This window comes from Syngnathus floridae, chromosome 5 (genome assembly GCF_059516105.1).
Source record: "Syngnathus floridae isolate MCC-2025c chromosome 5, RoL_Sflo_1.0, whole genome shotgun sequence".
Taxonomy (NCBI): Eukaryota; Metazoa; Chordata; class Actinopteri; order Syngnathiformes; family Syngnathidae; genus Syngnathus; species Syngnathus floridae.
Genome location: NC_142417.1, coordinates 8,755,827 through 8,779,376, shown reverse-complemented (window position 1 = coordinate 8,779,376; position 23,550 = coordinate 8,755,827). Strand labels below are relative to the sequence as shown.

The following is a 23,550-nucleotide window of genomic DNA, read 5'->3' as shown; positions in this document are numbered from 1 at the left end:
TGGTTATAAATTGAAATGGTTTAACCAAGTCAAAATAATATAACTGTACCTTTAAGGCGTAAAATGGAAAGTTGACGTCATTTTCAACTGCGCAGCCATGAACCGGAAGGAAGTTGATGACGCTGACGTAGGTTAGCAAGTTACATTTACCAAGTCGGCCGTGGCTTCTATGGTAAATATGATATTTTATACTACTTTTATTTTGAGATCTTCTCACAACGCCACCACTAAGTTAATGTAGAGAGCGCGATATCAATTTTGATTGTCAATATGGATTCCTCCCCACTTGCTAGAGTACATAAATAGCATTCAAATAGCCAGGAGCTAGCGTGTTCGGCTTGCCTTTCTAAATCAAATTACTTCATTATTCAGTTGATGGACAGGGGGTGACCAACACAAAGCGCTTGTTCTTCTCATTATAAACGATGGATGCAATTTGTGTTGCAATCTTCAATTTCGCATAGTTTTTCTTCGTCGCTATATTTTTTGATCGAAACTAGACTAACGTGAACAAATGGTGGAAAGGGGAAATGAAAGGGATAGACTTGTTGCAAGCCACCAAATCAAATTAAGAAATGGGCACGTTATAATTGTACTTATCAGTTTACAGTAAATAAAAGCTCGATCACTTTAACTCAGAATTATGTGTTTGACATGTATGTTTCTGTGCCACGTTTAGGATTGACGTTAATTGAACAAAACATTTTTTTTGTCAAATTCCTGTAATTAATTAGATTATCTCCTAATATTTATATATCATATTTGCATGTTGTTTGGAAATGTGCAAAAGATAAAATAACACTGCTGCTCATCCTGACATTTCCTTGATATTTGAAATAATCGTTTCATTTACATTCGTAATTCACTTGTCGTATGTTTTGGTATCATTCTCAATGCAGTCTACTAATTGTCGCCATTAACAATGATTTGCATCAGGAAACGCATCAGTTCTGAGCATCATCAACATTAGTTGTTGTAGTAATTATTAAGTCATTTGTCAAATGGTTGACTGTTTCATGGCTTGGAAGTATAACACATTGAGAGGGCAGTACAAGCATGATTGTTCTGTTTGGTTGTGTTCCAGGAAGAGATGTCAGGAGAGAGCGCCGTGAGCTCGCCAGTGCCGGCAGCTACCACCCGGACCACATCCTTCAAAGGTTCCAGCCCCAGCTCCAAATATGTGAAGTTAAACGTAGGCGGGGCTCTGTACTACACAACAATGCAGACTCTGACCAAACAAGACACCATGCTTAAAGCCATGTTCAGTGGCAGGATGGAGGTCCTCACGGACAGTGAAGGTGAGCAGCTCGGAAAACTTCAAGTGCATAAATTACCAAGTCGACCGTTCAGTGTCGAAAAGTTAACTTACAATTGACCTGTTTGATTTCTTATGAAGGTTGGATTCTGATTGATCGCTGCGGCAAACATTTCGGAACAATACTAAACTACCTTAGAGATGGAGCGGTGCCCTTACCAGATAGTCGGCGGGAAACCGAGGAGCTGCTTGCAGAAGCCAAGTATTATCTTGTCCAAGGCCTCGCAGATGAGTGCACGGCTGCTTTGCAGGTACTTCCTGTGACTGTGAAAGGACATTTTGCTTGTTAAATACTTTTGCACTTATTTTTAATTTTAATGTTTTTAATTTGGAAAAAAATTCCTTGTCCTGCAGAATAAAGAAACGTATGAGCCCCTTTGTAAAGTGCCTCTGATGACATCATCGAAGGAGGAGCAGAAGCTGATTGCAACTTCAAATAAGGTGTCTATAGCATAATAGTGTTCCACATTAGGATCCTTTTGCCAATTGTTTTAAACACATTTTTGTGTCTTCCCAGCCTACAGTCAAACTGCTGTATAATAGAAGCAATAACAAATATTCCTACACCAGGTGAGTCTTCCAAACTGAAGCTCTTGACACTTCCAGACAGATTCGGACTGGTTCTATATTATATGAGCTGTTCTCCCCCCTCAGCAATTCTGACGACAACATGCTGAAAAATATTGAGCTGTTTGACAAGCTGTCGTTGCGGTTCAACGGCCGTGTACTCTTCATCAAAGATGTGATCGGGGATGAGATCTGTTGCTGGTCCTTCTACGGGCAGGGTCGGAAGATAGCTGAAGTATGCTGCACCTCCATTGTTTATGCCACTGAGAAGAAGCAGACAAAGGTGAGGAGATCTATTTTGTGGCCTCGCAGACAATGTTGTCACACATACCATCTATGTCACTTGAGCAATGTAGAGCAATTGAGAAATTAGGCCAAATAGCAAAGATGCTAACGTTTGGTAAACTGCTTCCATGGGAGCAATGGTCATAAATGTACATTTGAAAGGGTAAGTTGATTAAAATAAAAACATGCGAGAGTTTACACATAGTTAACATGATTGTTGAGGGACTGGCAAGTTGACTTTTTTTTTTTTGCTTGGATGATGGCATAGACAAGCATTACTGTGAAATGTGACCATTGTCTCCAATCTTTGCATGTGTGAACTAGGTGGAGTTCCCTGAAGCTCGCATCTATGAGGAGACCCTCAATATCCTCCTATACGAATCCCACGACGGGAGGGGGCCAGACAACGCTCTGCTGGAGGCAACAGGCGGCGCCGCCGGACGATCCCATCATCTGGACGAAGATGACGAGCGAGAACGAATTGAGCGAGTTCGTAGGATCCACATTAAACTACCCAACGACCGAACGCACCACCACCAGTGACCTCCCACCTGTTTTAGCTGAGGCCTTGCACTGCACCCGTGCCTTAGATCTTCCCTCAACAGCGCCTCTCTAACATGCATTACCAGGAGACGGTATTAGTGTGTAGCTGTGCCGATCATGTGTTCATTGTGTCTCCTTTTCTGTGGTCTGGCTAACTGACTGCAGTGTGTGTTCAATTGTATCACGGTTGTCTTCTGGCATGCAGAAGTTCATTATCATATTTGGTTGTTCACCATAGTTTCAACTAAAGTCTGTATGTTGTATGTGTGTTCATCACAAGTGGTCCTAAGAAGATCAAAAATTACGATGTCAGTAGTTACAACTGGATCATGTCATATTTTCCTTTCCATGTGGCTTTTGAGTGCTTCACTGATCATTCAGAGAATGACCTAAGTGTTAGTCACGAAGTGGCCACCAGATGGCACTGTTTTTATTCTTAGACATTTTTATTAGATGTTATTGTTTAATACACAGAAGTGGATCAAATATTTCCAAGTCTACCTTATTTAGTTTTAACCCTTATTCATTTTCTGTTGGCACCACAAAATTCTTATTTTGTATAGCGGTAACTTGAGCCCTCACCTGTGGTGGTAATATGGACTTCATGATGGATAGATGCTAAGATTGGGGTGAACAAGCGTAACTGAAGATCTCCCTGCCAGAAACAGATTTGCATGGACATACTTTTTATCAAGGGGGTAAATTGACGCTGTCCATCACAAAGTTCAGTTTTGCACAGTTATAAATCAATGTGTAACAATCACTCGTAGATTTATTGTACAGATTGTATATGTTATATATTTATACATCTAAAATAAATTTCTATAAATGTATGAATTGCTTCTGTTTTTATCTTGCATGTCCTGATTGCTAGGAAACAAAAAGCTTCTAAATAATTCCAAAAATATTACCAAAATGATGCTTTTAATATGCAACATTTTTGCAATATGTATTATAATTGTTGTACCACTGCAGTGTAACTACAACTATCAATAGTAATACTTCTTGTAAAAATAGTGCACTTAATGGTGGGTGAGCTGATAAAAAGTAGTAATAGCTGATTAAAATATCCGATGGTATGAATGTAAATTTAATCAGTGAGAAAGTGATGACATCATTCATTGCATAGGCCCATCCTAAAGTGCATAACAGTTGAGGTCAGACGTGTATCCAGTGGCCATATCTCTCCAGCTTTGGGGTTTCTGATGAAATATGCAAGGGGCCTCTTGTGTGTCTCCTCTACCCCTCGTGTTACCTCGGCCTGGCCCGAGTGGCAACCTATCATGACAAATGTTGCTTATTAACTTCCCCTGACTCAAAAGCATTGTCATTGATGATGCCAAAATTTTTCATGACAATCTAGAACGCACCACCATGAGGTGTCCATTCTTGGCCTTGTACACGTTCGGCTCTGGGCCAATGCTGAATTCTATCACGCTCTCTTTTCCAGGCTGAAACTCTATCTTGATACTGCAAACATTTCGATCAGCATAACACCTACGCTACCAATACTGAATCTCTTCAATTTTACAATTTGGTGACTTACCTGCCTTGGTTCACCTTGACTGCATTTTGCTTGTTAGCAATGATGCTGAGTTTGGTCACCAGCTCAAACAAGTGGTTGCACTGCAGTACAAGATCTCCCTGAAACAATGTGACTCATTTATCTTGTGAGAAGAATTGGATCATGACCTGATTTTAACATATTATCTTTGTAAAAGTAGCATTTAATATAAATCGATCTCTGTACCTTTTGTTTGGGGTCCTCACATGTTACATGTAACACAATGATGCTGTCAGTCAAATTACTGACGGAAATTCCTACAACGAGAGATGCATCTTCCATAAACTTAGAGTTGAACAAAATCGTAATGGTTGGTGTGTAGCTGACGTCAATGTTGACCTTTGAGAGCAGTATACGAAATTCTCTGTTTGATCCTTGCCTCCTCCACCATGTAGGCCGCCGCCTGAGTGAAGATGAGCTGCCGCGGCCTCGTTTTGAAACCGTTTCTGTCGTATTTAATCATCGGGACGCTGTACTGTAGAAATACGAGTCCCATCACAGAATAAGATTGGGTTCTAGAATATCAGCGTTAAAAAAAACAACATATTTTTTCACCTTGATGTGCTCATGTTGAATCATTTGTAAGACCCTCGCATTAATATCTTGATCACCTGAAACGATGCAGAGTTTTGTTCAGAAAAGTTGTTTTTTTTCCCTTCGGACATTTATTTACTCTACCGTAACTCTGAGTGTCTCCTTACAGTCTGTCTGATTATTTTCAGAAACAAACAATCTAAGAATGTACTCACTGATTCTTGTTTCTACAAAAGGTTGGGCGACACTTTGTGGATAACTTTCCTTTTTCCCCTTAAACATGGAGCTGGCAATTAACTTCATTTGAAGCTGAAAAAAGAAATTGAAATTAGCAATAAAATAAAGGTATTATTATTTTACATGTATTACCTGTATTTTCCTCTGGGGTGTGATCCCTCTAACGTATTTCCGCACCATGAGGCGGTAGTGCAGTTTACGAAGTATTTCCGACGTCTGGAGCGGGCAGAACATGCAAAGGTTGACTTGGCATATATTATGTACTCAATTTTGGGCATCAATGTTGTTTTTGTGTACCTCGGCCAGCACTTGAGGTGGAGATAGCCACGTGGTTTTATCCAATACGGTTTTTGGCAAGTTTTCTTTAAGCCGGTTCAGGTAATTCTGTCTCACAAAGGCCAAATACTCCGAGTTATCTGTGACTTTTGCTTGCCCTCTGGTCATGTAGCCTTTGATAAATCTGAAAATAAAAATGGTACAGTCCAGAAATATATTTCACATTTTCTTGTTATGTTATTCCTCTCTTGTTTTCTTACTGTTTAATGACTTTCACAGCCCACGCTCTCTTGTCTCTTTCCTTCCTTGCCTGCACTCCTCTCCAACATGTCTCAATCTTTGTTGCTGTGGGCATCGAAGGAAGAAAGTGGAATAATTTACCCACATGAAATCACTCATTACTTCAGGAAGCGTCTTTTGCACACACCGGCCTCCTTCTGTTTTCGAAACTCGCCCTTTGCCCGGTAGCCTTTGTATTTGGCCTGGAGTCTTGATGCTGAAATGTAAACACACCATTCATTCGATGTATAATTGTTCAAGCCTTGATCATGATGCACATAATCGGATTTGCTCTCACCTAATTGATGTTTACACTTTTCAAAAGCATCCTCTGTAGCGTACAAGGTTCTTGGATGGCGGATGAATATTTTGGTTCTAATGAAAAAGTTGAACATATTCACCTTTAATTTCAATTCTCAAGGTATAGTCGAGTCAACTAGAGTCAAGTAAGACCTGATATTGGTATTTTCGAAGATGGGCGGATCTGAGAGTGGAAAGGCTGTGCCGCTATGTGAGTGGTCACAGCAGACTTCAATCATGGCCAATTGAAGCAGCTTTCATTCCATTTAAATGCCACAAGATGGGGGTACCTGGATACCGACGCCTTTCTCTGATCGTTCATATGCGCCCCATAACATAATATTTAATGGAATAAATATAAATTAATAATAATAATGATAATAATAATATTCATAATACATTTAATCAAATGCAATGGTTCAGAGGGTTTGATACCTGCTGTTAATAGATGGGGTGTATTGTAAATAAAAAATAGGTACGTTGCATTTGCCCAGCTGTCTACTCTGTGCTGGTGTTGGATGTGGTCTGAGGCGATTTTCTGTCAAATTGTCACTCGATCAGGCATAAATCCAAGACTTTGCTGCGCCATGCATCAAATTTGAAATGAGAGAATATTGGCAAAACAATAATAACAACAACGCTTTTAGTGTCTTTGCAGAGCATTCACCTGAATCTAACTTTGACAATCCTGTTTTTATTCATGATTTACACAACCCCCAAAATTTGATTGCAATTAAGGCACAAACATGATGTACTGCGACAACAAACGACATGAGGTGACTTTTATAATCAAGACATATTTCTCACCTTCCCATTTTGTACTCATTTGGAAAATAGCCCAGATGTTGAACCAGCACCAACACACCATCAGCAGGTTCTCCTCTCCAGTGTGGCCAAGTGGCTGGGCACAGAGCTTTATAGCTGTTCAGTGTCAAATGTATTGGCATCAGCATAATCAGTAAAAAAAGGAATTATAAATTTGTCGTAGGAATAATATCCAAGCCTTGTGTTGCTTCCTACCGTTGTAAAAAGACATCATACTTCCTCCTATACGCAAAACCAGCACGTCTGACTCTCAGGTGCTGCATCAGGCCCAAATATTTGATCTGATGTCTGATGAGAGCTTCATCAAACTGTCCTGGGTTAGAGAAGGAGGCTAAGTGGAGAATTCATTGCGCATCTTCTTTTATAAACAACAAGTACCTGGCTTCCTGGACTCATTGGATTTAAGGCAACGTATGTACCAGGCGTCTTTGGCCATGAGGATCTCTGTCAGCTTCAGCAGGCTGCTCTTAAACTGGGTGGCCACCTACATAGAGAATGCAGCTCATAATCCCAAGTCAACAGTTCATCTGTCAGGTGCACATGGCTTGAAGATGAGATGTCACACTGCCACTGACAGCGTTATCTGACTCAACGTACTGTTTCTGGTCTCCGCCTGCTGTCTGGGTCCATGCAGGAGAAGCATTGCCTGACAATGCTGTTTTTTGATTGACATATCAGCTGGGAGAAGGTGGCAAAACACGAAAAAAAAAAAGGCACCATTAGGTTGATGACTATTTTGATCATTCATGTCAAAAATTCAAGTTGTATACTTACATCTTTAATATTTTTGTATAAGAGGTCATTATTTTTATCCAGAAAACCTTTTAAATGACAGAAAACTATTTTAGGCAGTTTGCTCAAAGCAATATTTAAATATTTGAGGGCTAAAAGGTAGACTGATTTTTAATTTACCCACAACACAATAGGTGACCTCTCCGGCATAATGCAAGAGACGAAAATCTCCTCTCTCCATCGTCCTGCGTGTCTTTTTGTCTGCCAGCTTGTGTCTACACTCCAAGAGGGTGAGGACGGATTTTCTGTCAGCCATAACATGACATTTCAGTGTGATGTGAACTCACGAGACAAAGTGCGGGTGGTTCCCCATTTTTTCTTCCAGTCTCTCCAGGAATGTGAGGTCTGTAGCTTCTCCTGGTCTCAGACACTCCTCATCCTGTAGGTTTAGAATCAGAAGCATAGGATAATTTTCCCCAATCAAGGTCAAGATAGTACCCAGCAAGCACATACCAGGATTGATATGATTCCTCTGTGTCTCTCCTCCACGAGGTCACAAATAATCTTGTTATTGAAAAACTGCACCGGCTCCCACTGAGGAAAGCAAAACTTGAGTGGAACTCTAAATTTGGTTGACTCATGTTTTATTATGGGGTTGAATCTCAGTACCTCAATATCCTCCGCTTGATATTCTTCCTGCTCTGCCTTGAGCGTGAGCTGGATGAAAAGTTGCTGGAGCTTCTCGTTGCAGTAGTTTATACAGAACTGCTCAAAACTGAAGGGACAACACACAAACGTACATACCAATGTACAGACAATCCAGGCGAACATATATACAAATAAAATATCTAATAAAGCAAAAGTATTCTACCTGTTGATATTAAAAACCTCAAAACCATAGATGTCCAAAAGTCCAATAACAGTTTTTCTTGAAGGGTCCTAAAATTAGAAATCACAATAAAGTGTCGCACATTACCGTAATGCTTGACAAGATGTCACATATTTTTTTTCTATCTCACAGTGTTCTCCATGGACTCATTGATCCTGTTTACCAGCCAAGTGAAGGTATGCCCATAAATGGCCTTGGCCAGGGCATCCCGCACATAGATGGCGTGATCCAGAGTAAACGGACTGAGCACCTTGAGAGAAAGTCAAATACAGTCCTAATGAGCCAATTTGTATTGCGTAACATTTCTATTAGAAAATAAAGAGTCATACCTGGTCCGTTTTGGCTTCAATCTTCCTGTACGTTAAACCTTCTTGCAGACTGTGAGCATCAATTCCAAGAAGCTGCAATAATATGACAAATCAGTTGGACTTTTGGGGTCTTTGCACTTAAAACGATTAAAATTTTGTCTTACATTTGACACCCAACGTAACTCCGCATTGGTGTTGTTGAGAGTGGCACAACCTTTACTGTCAGGCTGAAACTTAACATTCCCCAGGTGAAGAACACTCGCAACGATCCCAAACAAGTGCTGCACATAAGTTGCAAGGCCATTAAAATGATTACTGTTGCCTTTAACATCAGTAAAATGACCCAACTTACATTTGTGTTGATCGCATCAATGTCAATAACTTGAAGTGCATTTTTGACTGTCTTCCAGTCATTTTTGTCATTGATAGATGGCACAATAGCACACTCTCCCTGTCGGATCGTTGACACAGTGACAGTTGGCAAAGGTACCAACGCAATGCGCCAATCTGAGAAATCACACGCACATACTTGTGTTAGATAGCTATAATGCTGACAGTCTCTCTCCAGGCCCAGCTGGTGCAGCAGGTCCTCCTCTCCTCCCTCCAGGAGCTGGTAGAAAATATGGAAGTTTCTCTCCCCATGGTTCTGATGCACCACCCTGGACTTTTCAAGCAAGTAGTTCAGGATGTGGCCACCAACTGCATCGCCCTATTGCACAGGATTCAGCAGGTGACAACTCAACACGGACGATGGTCCAATTAACAATTTTGTACACCTCTCTTGATCTCAGTGTCTAAGAAATAAGTTCAGGTCACTCACAAGTTAGCTACAGATCCAATACATTGGTGCAGGGGTGTCAAAGTCTTTTTTTCACGGGCCGCATTGTAGTGATAGTTTATTTTGGAGGGCCATTATGACTGTCAACCCAAATAAATGTATGAGCACCTCATATTATATACAGTATAAGCTACTAAACAAACTGACAAATAACTCATTTTCACATTAGACTAGTAAAAACCGGTCAAATATTTAAAAAAAAAAAAGATATTAAAAGTGAAGACAATTTGCAATTCTGGTAATGACACACAAATTTGATGCACAATTTGTATCTGGCCCCCGGGCCTTGAGTTTGACACCTGTGTGTCCTTTTGCAAATCCCCACTTTGCCTGCAAAAAGGCTAAAAATAGTAGTGTGAAAAAAATTATATAATATTCAAATATATAAATATAAAATAATTACACATCATTAAGATGAATCATTAAATTTGACCTTTCTTACCTCACTATCAAACTGAATATCCATATACTTTCCAAACCGACTTGAGTTGTCATTTTTCAGCGTTTTGGCATTCCCAAAAGCCTGTTGAGAGAAATCATTGCAGACGTTAATTCACCCGAGCCTGACCTGTTTTTGGCAAATGTCATCAGAGCATACTGGAGCATTGACTAAGACCTCAAGGACAGGGTTGGACATGAGCATCTTGTCCCTGACAGTGTTGAGCAGAGCAGTGCTTGGACAGCTGACAGCGTAATACTGTAGAATCTTTTTGGAGGCTTCCGTCTTCCCTGCTCCGCTCTCTCCCGAGATGAGGATGAAGTGATTGTTGAACTCGGTCAACATGGTGTGGTAGGCGTTGTCGGCCAGAGCATAGCTAGGGCAGTCGACGCAATGTTAGGTCAAGTATATATTGCAATCCTCGTAAACACTCACAATGTTTTTTATACTCACATATGAGGTGGAAGCTCAAAAAAGTTGACCCCCATGTACACATCCATCTGTTTCTTATTGTAGATATCCAACTCTTTATACGGGTTTACAGATACCAATAAAGTGCCAATGTAGGTCTAAAAGAGAGAGTCAAAGTTATACAACGTTAATGGTAATAAAGAGTTTTGTCTCCCGCTCACGTAAATGAGATCCTTGCTGAAGCGTTTCTTGAGGTTGTTGAGGAAGGCTCCCTCTGTTGTCTCATCCAAGAGAACAAAGTCTTGAATGCCAACTTGGTCCCTTGCATTGAGGGCGCCCTCCATGTCCATTTCCACCTATGGGAAAAAACAGTATGGCCGCCGTTATTGTGGAAATAGAAGAAAATAATCTTATACGCGTCGGACAAGGTGAAATTAAAATTTATGGTGGAGCCTCCTAACTGTGATCAGATAATTATCCTTATGAAGTTACTGCATTTTTGTTTTACTGTTGCGTAACGTTTAATAATGTTAAAAATCTATCAAATGTTTATGCGGGGTGACTTCACTTTCAAGCAATAATTACCCCGCTCCAAAATTAATAATGATTATTTTTGTTCAGTGAGTTTTGAATTCCTGACCTTTTGGTGTTGGGCCCAATGCAATGCCTCACAAGAATAACTATTTTACTCCTAATCACATATTATGATTATTTGAACTTGTGACTGAATGTTTTAATGGCTTCGTGGCGGTAAATGGAGGTGGAAAAAAATAGCCGAAAAAAAGCACGAATTTGGCACCTGTTGTTATCTACATAGAGAACAGGCCTGCATGTTCTCCAGTGCTGATGCACCGAGCAAACACAACACACTGTGCAAATGGGACTTTGGGGAGCCCCCCGAAAACCAGTGGCACATTCAATAAGCATAGTGGGAAAAATTCCACCAATCTGTTTTGCATTCTCAGCACCGACACTCGGACCAAAGGTTTTCCCAGCTTTTGTTGGTTTTGTATTTTCTCCTCCTCTCTTTTGGAAGCAGAAGTCCTTTGATTCTCAATTCTTTCTGTAAAAACATTTAAAAAAAGATAATCCATTGGATCTAATTGACACAAAGCCCTTCACCCCCTCCCATCCTGCCCCCTATCCTTCGCCTATGGCCTTCATTTCTTCTGAGAAAGGCCAAGTGTTTTTGTCCTGTAAATACCACGAAGCGGAGACAAAAAAGATGTCTTTAAAATGCAGTCTACAATCCATTACACATATTCCCCCTGCATATCCATTCAGTAATTATTCATTAGAAAACATTTAACGTCACAATGAATTTCACACTAGGCAGTCGAAACACAATGGAGGAGATTTGGCCTATTTTGGGGCGAGGACTTTGGGAGGCGCGGGTTGGCTGTACAGAGTGAAGGCGAAGGCTGGAGAAAGAGGCGATGGCGGGAAGGGGGGGGTGATGGTTGCCGTATTTGTCTGATTTGAGAAGCTCTGAAACAGGGCCGTCTTGAGACAAGGGGGCAGACTAAACAGTGCAGTAACGGTCTGTGCCCCGCTGCTTGCTGTGACACTCATTTAGTGCGCCCCGAGGGGGAACAATAGAGGCTTGTTCTTAGTTATCCTGTGTTGTAATTTGGACTTCATTACTTTGCTTGGGGGCCCCACTGGAAGGAGAGAGGAGGCTAGTCAGATGTTTTTTTTTTTTCTACGTCAGCCTCTGTACCCTAATATGCTTTCGCCCCGTCTCCCAGACAATACCCCCGAAACACCCCACCATTAACCCTTCGCCACCTCACCCCACCCACTTTAAGCCAATGAGACAGGTGAACAATATCATTGAAGGAACTCTTTTTGGGACGTCAGAATCAATCTGGTGATGCGATGGGGGCAATGCCGGTGTCTGGTGTCTTTGACACCCCTTTTATTCATGGGAAAAAATTTCTCTCGGGGCGGCAAAAGTAGACAATATAGTGGGACAGCGTGACTTAGAGGTCTGCCATACAGTATTACAAGTAAGAACATGGACAGATAAGCTCCTGTCAAGATGACGATTCATGGATTCAATGGTCATAATCATGCTAATGTTTAGGGGGTTTCATTGAGCGTTTCGAAGAGTTCAATGTTTTCGTTGGGCTTCAAAATGAGGGAATTTCAACGTGTCTCTAATAAAGAGAGACAAGATGAGCCATAAAGCAGGTACAGTGGAGTCTCGGTGATGTTTTTGTTCTAATTTAAAGACAAGTTTTGCTATTGGAAAGAACAAAAAGTGGATTTTTTTTCCCCAGGTTCCAAAACTGTACAGACAATTAAGTACCATTTAAGCAAAGCAAAACCAAAGTGTACCGGATAGCAATTTGCGCGATAATTAAGCATTTGAGAGCCCAATCAGGTCAACGATGGAATGAATGGTCATCCGGTGAGCCTTTGTCAGCACACATCCTTGCCGTACAGCCATTTGTATTGTAATTAACAGATGTCCCCTCATCTTGTCTCGAGTGTCACTGTTGCCTGAGACTGTGTGACCTCATCCATGTGAGAAGCAACCTTCAATGGAGGAGACGGAGCAATTAACCAACAAAGCGGCTGGACGTTTTATCCGCCTGAAAGCGTTACATTAAAATTATGCAACTGTAAAGTCACATCTGTTTTGTAACATACTATAATATCCACCAAACCCAGCACAAAAACGTTAAAACTGCGCTGAGCCACAAATAATCATCAAACCTGCATTTCTGAAGTTGTATTTTGGTTTCGTCAGTCAGGATCCAAACTTGCAAACACTCCCGTCCTCCCGTGTCTGCTTGCATTGAGTCACCTGCAGAAATCGGCCTTTTGCTGAGGCTGTTGCTGCTTGGAGGCCTATGCACACGTCCGGCCCATCCTGACCCACACCTAGGCCACAGTGCACCAGTTGCTTAATCATTCATGCCGTGGGAGGTGGAGGGACCAAGATATCTTATTCAGTTCTTACCTGAGTGTCTACTTCTATGCTGAGTGTAGCGTAACCACCCAGAAACTGGATCCAAACCACTCCATTTCACCGCCAGCCCCCCCTCCACAACCTTTCTCCTCCTTCTTCTTCCACTTCCTTATCTCTTTGAGCTCCATTGTACAGTTTATCAAAAAAGGCCCCCTACCTCGAATCTTCTTCCCCATCACTGTGCCAACATCCAGATCTGGTTACTGATCTTTGATTAGGTGGATACATATCAGGACATACTTGATTGCTCAGCATTACAAAGCTTTGGCAGACAACACCATTGTTGTCATGAGAGGACTTACCTGCCAAAATGAATTTTCTGCTTGGGTTAAAACTGGTCAGATTTGACCATCTTCAGTTCTTATTATTATTAAAGATCTGTATGACTGATTGTGAGAGGGTTCAAATATTTCGACTAGCTTATTTATTCAAAACTAGGAATGGGCGACTATCAATACCAGCCGATTGCCGGCCTTATGTCAAAGTATCAGTATTCACGATACCAATATCCATCCCTCTTGTGGCAGTTTTACGATAAGGAACTAAAAATTAACATTTTGAAGTCTACAAAACGTTTATTTAAGTAATGCAATTTTAAAGACAATTACTGTCTTGTTTGTGACATAGAGGGCTTTAAAATGAGCTGTCATTATTTTTGGGGAGAAATTTTATGCATCAAAAGTACTAGTGGTATCTGTACTTGGTATCGGTATCGGGGAATTGTAGAATCATTCTATGAACCTGTGACACCTTGCAAGGAGGGTGGAATCAACTGTTTACCGCTGTTACCCGGTAACGGCCACTAAACGCACACACACAAACACACACCCCAGAAACTACAGGTGTCCACTTTCTTTGTTCTACTGACTCACATACAATATAAGAAGCTAGTGTATTTCCCCCATTCAGTGATTGATTAACTATTGAAAAGCTTTCAGTCTACTTAGATGATTGAGTGGTTGAGTTTCTTTGAACCATCCAGTCAAGAGAAGTTGCGAAGCTTACCTTGGTTTGCCCCACCTCTCGCCCCGGCTGAGTGGTCCTGCAATGCTTGTCCAATCTTAACAAGCTTTGTGCTACCCACTGGGCTATGATTCAGCACGAGACCTGGCAAATCCAATTACACAGGAGTCAGCGAGGTTGATTTTCCCATTATGGATTCCATGCTGAGAATGAGAGCTGATGATAACATTCATATCACACCACAGCTGCCCCTGCACTCTCCTCTCATTTTTGTCCTCTCGTTTTTGTCCTGCCGCTCTTCCTATCTCATTCTTTGTTGAAATACCTCCTTTCTTCTCTTGTCTTTCTTTCCATTGCTGCTACTTTCATAGTCAATTATTCTCATTTTTAAGAGACCCGGAACAAATGTTGGGTTCAGTCATCATATTGGTTCAAAAGAGATGGGTCAAAGAGGTTACTGGATGAAGTCGAAATCTAATAAAACGTAAGATAGATTTTTGCTCGTATGCAGTACCTCCTCACTGATAGTTTCAGCATTTTGTGTTGAGAAATCTGGGCTTCAAATACTACACACAAATCCAAACTACCTGACCAGGAGGCCTCTGGGTGCCACCTTGGAAGACACCATATGCCCGCTGTGCCGCATAAAAAGTTACATGAGCTCTTTTAGAGCCAAGGCTATTTTCCACTAAGTCAACTCTATAAAGAAACAAACAGAACTTTTGCTCCAGCAGCAGTGAACCAGACTGACCCCGCCTCAGACCAAAGGTCAACTAAAGGGGTCACACCACTGATTGACCCCAGTAAATTGAACTGAAAAGAAACTTTTCTGTTATGTTTCAGGACATGAAGATGATTGGCTGACTGACCTTCTCACTGACTGACTCACTTACTTGCTGACGAGCGAGCTGATTGTCAGACCAAATGACTAAATTACGGACTGACTAACCGACTGACTCTGATCATGGTGAGTATCTAGTTCACCGTCTCTCTGACCCATGCAAGCAGGAATTAGTTTGTGGCCGCTCAGAAGCCTTTAGCAAAGCACTAGTGCCGAGTTCCATTTAAGCATGGTTGACAGCAGCTTATCCCGGGTAGCCAGAGGGTCACCCAAGGACAGGGGTGCCAAACTAATTTTTGTTGCAGGCCGCATCGTCGTCATAGTTTCCTTCGGAGGGCCATTATGACTGTCAACCCAAATAAATGTATGAACGCCTCGTATTATATACAGTATAGACTACACAACAAATCGATGAAAAACTAGTTTTCAAATCGGAAACAAGTAAAAAAAAAAAAATTCAAATATTTTGAAAAGTTTTTAACAGTGAAGACAATTTGGAATTCTAGTACTGACATGAATTTGATTCGTCTTCGCGGCCATATAAAAGGATGTGGCGGGCCGTATCTGGCCCCCAGGCCTTGACTTTGACACCCAGGCCCTAGGCGATATGCTGCTCTATGTGGGTGGAGGGGTCTCCCTCTGCCCAGAGAGGATATTAGAGTGGTGGGCTGACCTCATTCTCAGATGTGCTGGTGTGTTTTTAGTAAACACTTGGTGCAAAACAAAAACACAGGCTACAAACAGGGGCCAGCCCTTAGGCGGCGATCCTATTGTTCCCCATTACTCCTGAACAGGCAAGAGAAAGGAGAACTGTCACTCTTGTCACTTGTCACACTGTTCCAGCAATGTATAGTAACAGGCCCCTTGATGGCAGAAAGTGAAATTAACCTGTGTATCCACCAGCTTTCCATTAATACAATAAAAAGACAAGACCATCAATATTATCATCAGTATTTTTGGTTACCTTTTTGGCCTTGGCTCACTAAAAATTGGGAAATTTTGTAATTGATACACTCAAAAACCTTTTACAAAGATGACTGAGGTTTTTAGTTAGCATTCACAATAGTAGTTAGTTGACAATGCTGTAGGACTGAAATGTGTTTTTAATATTTTGCTCAACCAAATGAAAGATGTGCAATATCTAATATATACAATACTGCAAAATTAAGTTAAAATTCGATTTCTTTTTTTAAATTACTGACAGTGTCAAAACTGAGGATTTGTGTCTATGGAAAGGCCATCTTTTAATAATATGTGCATACTGGATCGCATTGGATTGTGCAAGTGTACCTAATAGGTGACCAGTTGGTATACCATTTCAATCTCATCATCACTGAACACCCTTGAGGCCACACTGGTGCCATATGGTGCCGTGCCAATGAGTCCCAAGCACTGGCCACAGTTCAAGAGTTTTGCAAGGTGGGAATATCTGATTTTACTTACAGGCAAAGAAAAGCACGATTAACTTTCTACAAATAAAGTATTCATCTATTCTAGTCCATTCCATCCAGTGACGCAAAGTACAACAATTTAAACCTCTTCCACTAGATGGCAGAATTTACATAATTAACCATTGTACTGTATGCACTTTTCTGACAATTTTGTCGAGTGGGGTGACATGATAGTTTTCTGACGTAAAATCCTAGCCTCGATAAAGGTTGGAAAACCCTGGTGACACGCGTCAAGAACGCTGCAGGCTCTAGGACCTTGGGAGCTGTGCCCTGTGAGGTCTTATTTTTTGTCCGTTACGTTCATGCATGTAATCATTGATTGTTCCTTTGTGACACACCGATTTACCATCTGTGGGCTCTCATGGGGATGCTCACGTCCAGTCATTGCAGACTTTGATGCCCCCCTCTCCACACACACACGCGCGCCTCAAAATAAATAAATAAGCCATGGCTCACCGATCAAAAAGTTTGCAAATAAAAAATCAACCCTACAGCCAAGTTGCTGAATTCAATGTTGCATGCATGCATCATCTTAAACACTTTCACAAATTACATTCAAAAGATGAAAAATGCCTGAGAGACATATGAGTCATTCAGTGACTCATTGGGCACATTTTACAGCTCACTTGATAGGCGAGATGTACAGTAGACCTCCACATTGAACTATTTTCTTAAGTGGACCTGCTCATCCATCCTGGGTCCCCCTCCTCCTCTAGCCGCCCTCCCTTTGCGCGCCTCCCCGGCTCTTTTTCCCACTGCTGAGAGGAGCAGGACGCGGCTACCACGGCGGGAAGCAATGATCCTCAAGCACTTCCCTTAAAAAAAAAAAAAAAAAAACAGTTCACTGTCCCATACACAGATGCCACCACAAGTGGCGACTCACATCGTCTTAGACCTCTCATGGAATAACCTGACAGGAGCGTATTGACGCAAATGTGGATATTTCATCTTCAATAAGACTTTCTGTTATTATATATTTTTTTCTTCTAAAATTGCGCGGCTTTGCTTTCATACTTCCAAGACGTGCACGTGCGCAAGTACTACAACAAATGGAATGGGCTAATATATTTTGATTGATCAGATTTAATGTTTTTTTTAATATTTATTTAAGAAAAGTGGAATTTGATTTGAATTTGGATTTTTTTTTCCTCTAGCTAAGGCTTTGACTGCTGGTGGTACTTTGGAAGCATTCATCATCTTTTGCGCAAAAACAGTCAGAAAATCTGCGAGGTGTCTTTCCGTGCCGATTTTGCCGTGAAGTTGGCGAATGGGTCTGTTAGAAGCAGCTGTCAAAGTCATGGGATCCTCCTGCCCCCGGGCCGCCTGGGAGCGCCGTTCACAACTCCACTGCGCATGAGCGCGCCTTGGACAACTCCAGAGAGGGAAATTTAAAAAACGTTTTTTGGGGGGGAGAATCAAGTGCTGCACAGTGGAATACAGTAGATGGTCTCTCGGACGATCCATTCACACATTCTTCACTATAATCCAAAACAGGTAAATTGCAATGTTGTTCTCTTCTCTGCATCTTTAGCTTTGTTGAATGTTTTGCTTAATGAGCTAATTGAAATTTCATGTCTTATGGCTTTGTTGTTATTGTCTTTGTTGTCATGGGAAAAGATGAGGCATTTAAATTTCTGGACTTACCTCAATGCCAACATTTAAATGCACGAATTAAGGTTAGAGTCCCTGATTTTTTTTTTCTTTTCCCAATAACATCTTTGCTAGAGGAGCTCAATAATAATTTGAACTGTGCGATTGGAAATAAATAACAATAACAACATGCCATTGTATTAAGATGATACAATAAGGACTACCTATTCATTTATTTGTTTTCATTATTTATTTTTTATGTGTGTGTGGATTATTGAATCAAATATTTGGTTTTAAAATCAACTGGACCACAGCATAAGCAAGGCGGCGCTTTATCTCATGTATACAATCTGTTTAAAACATCATCAGTACGTGCAAATATGTTTATTTTATTTGTACCCCTGGTGTGGTACCACATATAGATCCCAGGAAATGATAGAAGGTGGAATTACATCCAGGATGTCGGGAATAATTGAGGATGCTGGCCATCATCCGTCTCCACAAGACTATCGGTAAGACTGTACTTGACTGAAACTAAAAGTTGCATTACACAAAACAAAATCTTCAAATTGGAGATTAGAATGTTCTGAACACTGTCCGTGTAAGCATTAGCAAATTTCTTTGGAGCAAAATGCTCACATGTATGAGCTCTTTTCGACAAATGGGGGGAAGGGAGTGGGATGAATGAAAAAAGGGGAAAAAAAGATAATAAAGACGAGAAGAATAAATGATTTTCAGTCTGAATGGATCTGTCAGAAACCATCAGCTCTGTTTACACTCCTGCTGTCGGCACACGGAGAGCTTGAACCTCTCGGGCCGTCGGCTCAGGGGGAGATGGGGCGCTCTATGGGTGACCCGCATGCACAAGTGGCTCCCAATTAGACAAGGACGAGAGGGGAGGGAAAGGGTGGGAGGGGGAGCGGCTTTGGGGGTTCAATATTTGGTGTTGTTGAACCTCTGGGAAGACTCGGGTGATAAACGAAGAGACCAGTTCAACATGTTATGCATCAGTGAGCAATTTTTTATGCTTGCTGGTGGCACAAGAAGAGGGCTGCTGGAAAGGCCCTTGTGTGCTTTTTTTTTTTTTAATCCGCATTTTGGACAGTTTTAGGTCATAATACATTGTGTGTGGCAGGACCAACGACACTTTATTATACTGATGTGTCATTATTGGAATGATATGGGAATGACGAATGACTAAACATTTTGGAACATGTGTCCAATTGTTTTTTTTTCCCTCTGGTAATATATTGCAATAGTTTAAAAGGTTACATTTTTAAGTACAATATTCAATGACATCAGTAATGTCACTAACTGTGTGCATCAAAAGACTCCAAATCAATGACAAGAGTGGAGTCGACGCGTGCTGTCTGGAGTGATGTCAGGTCACAACACATAAACACACGCACACACACAAACTAGTCTGACCTCAAACTGCGTTTGCACCCCCCTGGGGCCCTTGGTTGATTTCCTCATGTAGGAGGTGTATCGTGTGTGGTGTGGATATGCTGTGTTGGGCGTGGTTTTATCGAGGGTGGAGGCTGGAAAGGGACAGGGAAGCAGATGGTATCCTATTTGTCCCTCTTATGTGAGGCCTGTCATACCGGCAGATTAATGCAAGGGCCTGGGGCGAAGAAAAGAAATGACAGAAACAATCAAGGAAGGGTCTGACCAAGACAATAGAGCCACGTGCCACTGGGCAGATTTGTCGTTTGAGACACAATAGGTGATCATTTTTCAATAGACGAGGCCAACTGTTGCAGGCAACATGTGCTGCTGTGCCGTGTTTCAAACGATCTCATGTGTTGTTTACGTATGATTCAGCCAATGATGAGGGCCGGGTTGCGGTCACCTGACACGGTTGATTTTCGTTTTTTTTAAATAGGTTTGGTTTGTGCATGCGTAAAGGGGGCGGGGGGAGTCCTTCACTGTCCCCACGAAGTGAATACTATATGTTGTCATGGCGACCCCTGTTACAAACCCCCCTGAACACTTAGTGCGTGTGTGTGTGCATAGGAGAGACTGAAGAGGATTGAAGAGGATTCCTCTCTTTTCATTCTCTCGCTTCCAAGTCGGCCACATAAAAGACATTATGACTGGCAGATGGTAGTTCGCTGCTTAAACTAAAATTAGTTGGGAAAAAATTAAATATCAAAAATGCATTTCAAAACCATTGACCCAAGAGTTGAGTTAGATTAAAGACTTACCCAAAATACATTCCCAATAATTCTATGAAAATAAAATTTAAATTCTTGCAATGTACAACAGTAATTTTCTTGGGTTACCATTTTTTTTTAATCTAATGCATTGCCAAAATTTTCACTTCACTGTGTGTCACTCCTACAACAATGGGACAGATGATTTCTTCTGAATAGGATTTGTTTAACACCCTCGTTGTTGATTAAAACAGTTGCCGACGAATTAACACCAGTAGCTAATCTTCTTATATGCTAAACCCTGGAGGGCACAGCTAATACACTTACACTGGAGCCCAGCTTCACGGAGCAGCTGAGGCTTCTGACTTAGAGAGATAAAAATGTTCTCTTTGGAGTTTATATGTAAATGCAACCTGTGCTCTTTGAGCTGGGTCTGACAGCCATGTCGGCCCCTCCCCTTCCCTCCCATCCCCTAACCCCCCCTTCCCTCTGAAGGCTTCTGACCACGGACCCCTCCCAACTGAGGGAGGAGGACCTCCCTGGGGACCTGCAGTCTCTGTCGTGGCTTACCTCGGTGGACGTTCCCCGACTACAGCAGATGGTGGATGGCCGCGGCCACAGTAATGGGCCCTCCCAGGGCAGCTTGTTGGAGCAACAGACAGGTGAGGTGACAATTTCCAAAACAATAAGAAAAATCTTCACCTCTCTGATTGGTCACAACAAACATCATATTTAATTTAAAAATGTTCAACATTCTGCTCCTTATAGCCCAACTGAGCAGCATGGCCATGACAGGAGCTCAGTCCTCCATGCTCCATCTGCAAAGCAACATGCAGCACAGCCCACTGGGAATCAGCATCATCAGCACCCACAGTGGATCAGTGAGTCCAACTGCATGCTCTGGGCCATTCAAGACTTTAAGGTGTGCAATTTTTCCACGCAGATGTCTCCGTTTCCCATCAACGGGATGCCCTCCCCGGGGTACCAGTGCCCCACCTCGGTATACCAGTCGGCACCACAGCAGGTGTACTCGCTAACCCAAACTGGACAACAGGTAACACACTCAAATGGAAGAACGCTCCACTTATTGAACACTTCTTAAAACCCCAACATTGATTTTGGAACATCCGAAGGCATCAGTGATAATATTGTTATTGTCTTTTTTCATTAGTGCTCAACAGGCGGTCTGTACAGCAATGTCTCTTTCACCAACCAAAGTCTATTTTCACAATCTCGCCTGGCACCACAAGAACAAGACCTGCAGCCAAAATGTTTCCCCAAACCCATCTACTCGTACAGGTTGGTCCTCAAGCACCACAAGTGACGCAACACTTTTTACTCACCGCTTCATTCACAACTTCTTTCTGTCTTCAGCTGTTTGATTGCCATGGCTCTGAAGAACAGCAAAACTGGCAGCCTTCCAGTCAGCGAGATCTATAGCTTTATGAAGGAACACTTTCCTTATTTCAAGGTACATACACGGTTTCTTCAATTGTGACCAAGATCAGGAATGAAGGTGCCACTCACATGACTTTTTCCACACAGACGGCCCCGGACGGATGGAAGAATTCAGTCCGGCACAACCTGTCTTTAAACAAATGCTTTGAGAAAGTGGAGAACAAAACGAGTAGCTCGTCCCGAAAGGGTTGTCTGTGGGCGCTGAACCCGGCCAAAATTGACAAGATGGAGGAAGAGATGCAGAAGTGGAAACGCAAGGATCTCCCAGCCATCCGCCGCAGTATGGCCAATCCAGGTTAGGGATTTACCGACAAATTCACTGACAACGTTCAAGTCGACAATTATACACAAAATTATTCACCTGCTTTTCAGATGAGCTAGACAAACTGATCACGGACCGGCCAGAGAACTGCAGACGGAAGCCAATGGAACCCATCATGACCCGACTGCCCGGCTGTCCGACGGGCCTTTCGCTGACGGCCCAGATGCAGCAGCCCCAGCCCATCGTGACCCTCTCCCTGCCGTGTTTACCCTTGCACCAGCACCATCAGATCCAAGCCCAGCTGCAGGCCCAAGCCCGTTTGGCACCCATGTCCCCGGCCCCGGCACAAACGCCTCCCCTCCACGCCGTACCCGATCTCTCGCATAGTCCGCTAACACAGCAACCCGGCAAGCCTCCTGACGACTTTTACAGCGTTCACGTAGACAGCCACACAGAGGTGGACGCATTGGACCCCAGCATCATGGATTTTGCCCTTCAAGGTAAACCCTGCTTTTCTGTTTGAAAGCTAAAATCACTGAAAACAGAAATAAGAGCATAAATTACAATAAACAATAATAAAGGAGTGGAAGAAGTGAAAGTTCAAATAATATTGAGACAGTAATCATAAATAAATAAATAACCATACTAAGTATAAGATTCCGAAATGAGATGTAGCAACAACAGTCAGAACTATGTTTGCATGTTAACATTCCTTGACGTGATCAATCACTCTGACCTCAGGTAACCTTTGGGAGGAAATGAAGGACGACAGCTTTAACCTGGATGCATTGGGCACCTTCAGTAACTCCCCATTGCGACTATCAGACTGTGATTTGGGGAGCAGCCTCCCTCCTGCCTCCGCAAACCCGCCGCTGTCAGACGTACAAGTGACGGGTCTGTACACGTCGTACACGTCACAGGATAGCCTCTCCTCCCAGTACATGGGCTCACCGGCCAACAGCAAACCCATCATCCTGCTTTAGAACAACGCAGTCGAAGGATTTCTGACGGGATACCAACTGGAAACATTCTGAAGTACAAATCAGCCGGGAACTATCAAAAATACGAGTTGTTGGGAAGTCCACAAGAAAATTGCTCACTTAAAAAAAAAAATAGACACTTCCAAGAAGGTTTTGTGGAGGAACTGTCATGTTTTTCATCCTGCTCATTTTGTGTTTGAAAGCCCTTACTGTAGTTTTGTCTCTTGTCTGCTGTACTGTGATAGACCTTATTGCTGTGTTGTTTTATTTATATTTATATATCAAAAAGGCAGCTGGGGAAATTGACCACTTGTCAACCTTTTGCTGTATATATCTGAATGTTCAAATGGCTATTACCACAGAAAAAGCTTTCTTTTGACTACATTTACCCAACTTCATTCCAAAATGCTGACACGTGCCATCACTTTGTAATTCTGATTTGACACCTTACATATGTGATTTACATGTTGGATGGGATATTAGATGTGTTTTTATGTTCCACTGAAAAAATGAATGGGTAAATAAAATAA

At 42.0% G+C, this 23,550-nt stretch overlaps 3 protein-coding genes across 3 annotated transcripts; 2 read left to right on the top strand and 1 right to left on the bottom strand.

Moving 5' to 3' along the window:
- The first annotated feature begins 48 nt into the window (after positions 1-48).
- kctd10 (potassium channel tetramerization domain containing 10) lies at positions 49-3,543 on the top strand. The gene is made up of 7 exons (XM_088376585.1): positions 49-172; positions 1,085-1,298; positions 1,397-1,566; positions 1,670-1,756; positions 1,833-1,885; positions 1,970-2,165; positions 2,492-3,543. Exons 1-7 carry the CDS (start codon positions 170-172, stop codon positions 2,708-2,710), a joined length of 942 nt encoding a protein of 313 aa, XP_088232711.1. The 5' UTR covers positions 49-169; the 3' UTR covers positions 2,711-3,543.
- myo1ha (myosin IHa) lies at positions 3,465-13,076 on the bottom strand. The gene is made up of 32 exons (XM_088376584.1): positions 13,064-13,076; positions 10,564-10,698; positions 10,385-10,500; positions 10,109-10,307; positions 9,935-10,015; positions 9,184-9,363; positions 9,007-9,105; positions 8,819-8,935; positions 8,676-8,747; positions 8,477-8,596; positions 8,329-8,396; positions 8,127-8,232; positions 7,971-8,051; positions 7,805-7,896; positions 7,638-7,732; positions 7,500-7,546; positions 7,323-7,403; positions 7,104-7,209; positions 6,921-7,038; positions 6,708-6,821; positions 5,899-5,975; positions 5,749-5,817; positions 5,582-5,666; positions 5,343-5,505; positions 5,178-5,261; positions 5,024-5,117; positions 4,830-4,885; positions 4,614-4,749; positions 4,461-4,531; positions 4,257-4,354; positions 4,081-4,180; positions 3,465-3,988 (listed from the first exon to the last, which is right to left on the bottom strand). The coding sequence occupies exons 1-32, from the start codon at positions 13,067-13,069 to the stop codon at positions 3,962-3,964; spliced, it is 3,093 nt and encodes a 1,030-aa protein (XP_088232710.1). The 5' UTR covers positions 13,070-13,076; the 3' UTR covers positions 3,465-3,961.
- A 4,406-nt stretch (positions 13,077-17,482) lies between these two features.
- Positions 17,483-23,549, top strand: foxn4 (forkhead box N4). The gene is made up of 10 exons (XM_088375799.1): positions 17,483-18,068; positions 18,587-18,676; positions 20,816-20,982; positions 21,089-21,201; positions 21,264-21,374; positions 21,492-21,619; positions 21,695-21,791; positions 21,866-22,073; positions 22,151-22,540; positions 22,782-23,549. The coding sequence occupies exons 2-10, from the start codon at positions 18,597-18,599 to the stop codon at positions 23,021-23,023; spliced, it is 1,536 nt and encodes a 511-aa protein (XP_088231925.1). The 5' UTR covers positions 17,483-18,068; positions 18,587-18,596; the 3' UTR covers positions 23,024-23,549.
- Position 23,550: the final 1 nt, after the last annotated feature.

Bases quoted from the DNA above. Each gene is read 5' to 3' on its own strand.
- kctd10 (XM_088376585.1), top strand. The intron at 1,757-1,832 runs GTGTCTATAGCA...GTGTCTTCCCAG, and splicing joins TGATTGCAACTTCAAATAAG to CCTACAGTCAAACTGCTGTA. The intron at 2,166-2,491 runs GTGAGGAGATCT...TGTGTGAACTAG, and splicing joins CTGAGAAGAAGCAGACAAAG to GTGGAGTTCCCTGAAGCTCG.
- myo1ha (XM_088376584.1), bottom strand. The intron at 10,308-10,384 runs GTGAGTATAAAA...CGACTGCCCTAG, and splicing joins TTTGAGCTTCCACCTCATAT to CTATGCTCTGGCCGACAACG. The intron at 7,897-7,970 runs GTATGTGCTTGC...CTAAACCTACAG, and splicing joins GAGGAATCATATCAATCCTG to GATGAGGAGTGTCTGAGACC.
- foxn4 (XM_088375799.1), top strand. From the start codon at position 18,597: ATGATAGAAGGTGGAATTACATCCAGGATGTCGGGAATAATTGAGGAT. The intron at 20,983-21,088 runs GTGAGGTGACAA...TGCTCCTTATAG, and splicing joins CTTGTTGGAGCAACAGACAG to CCCAACTGAGCAGCATGGCC. The intron at 22,541-22,781 runs GTAAACCCTGCT...CTCTGACCTCAG, and splicing joins CATGGATTTTGCCCTTCAAG to GTAACCTTTGGGAGGAAATG.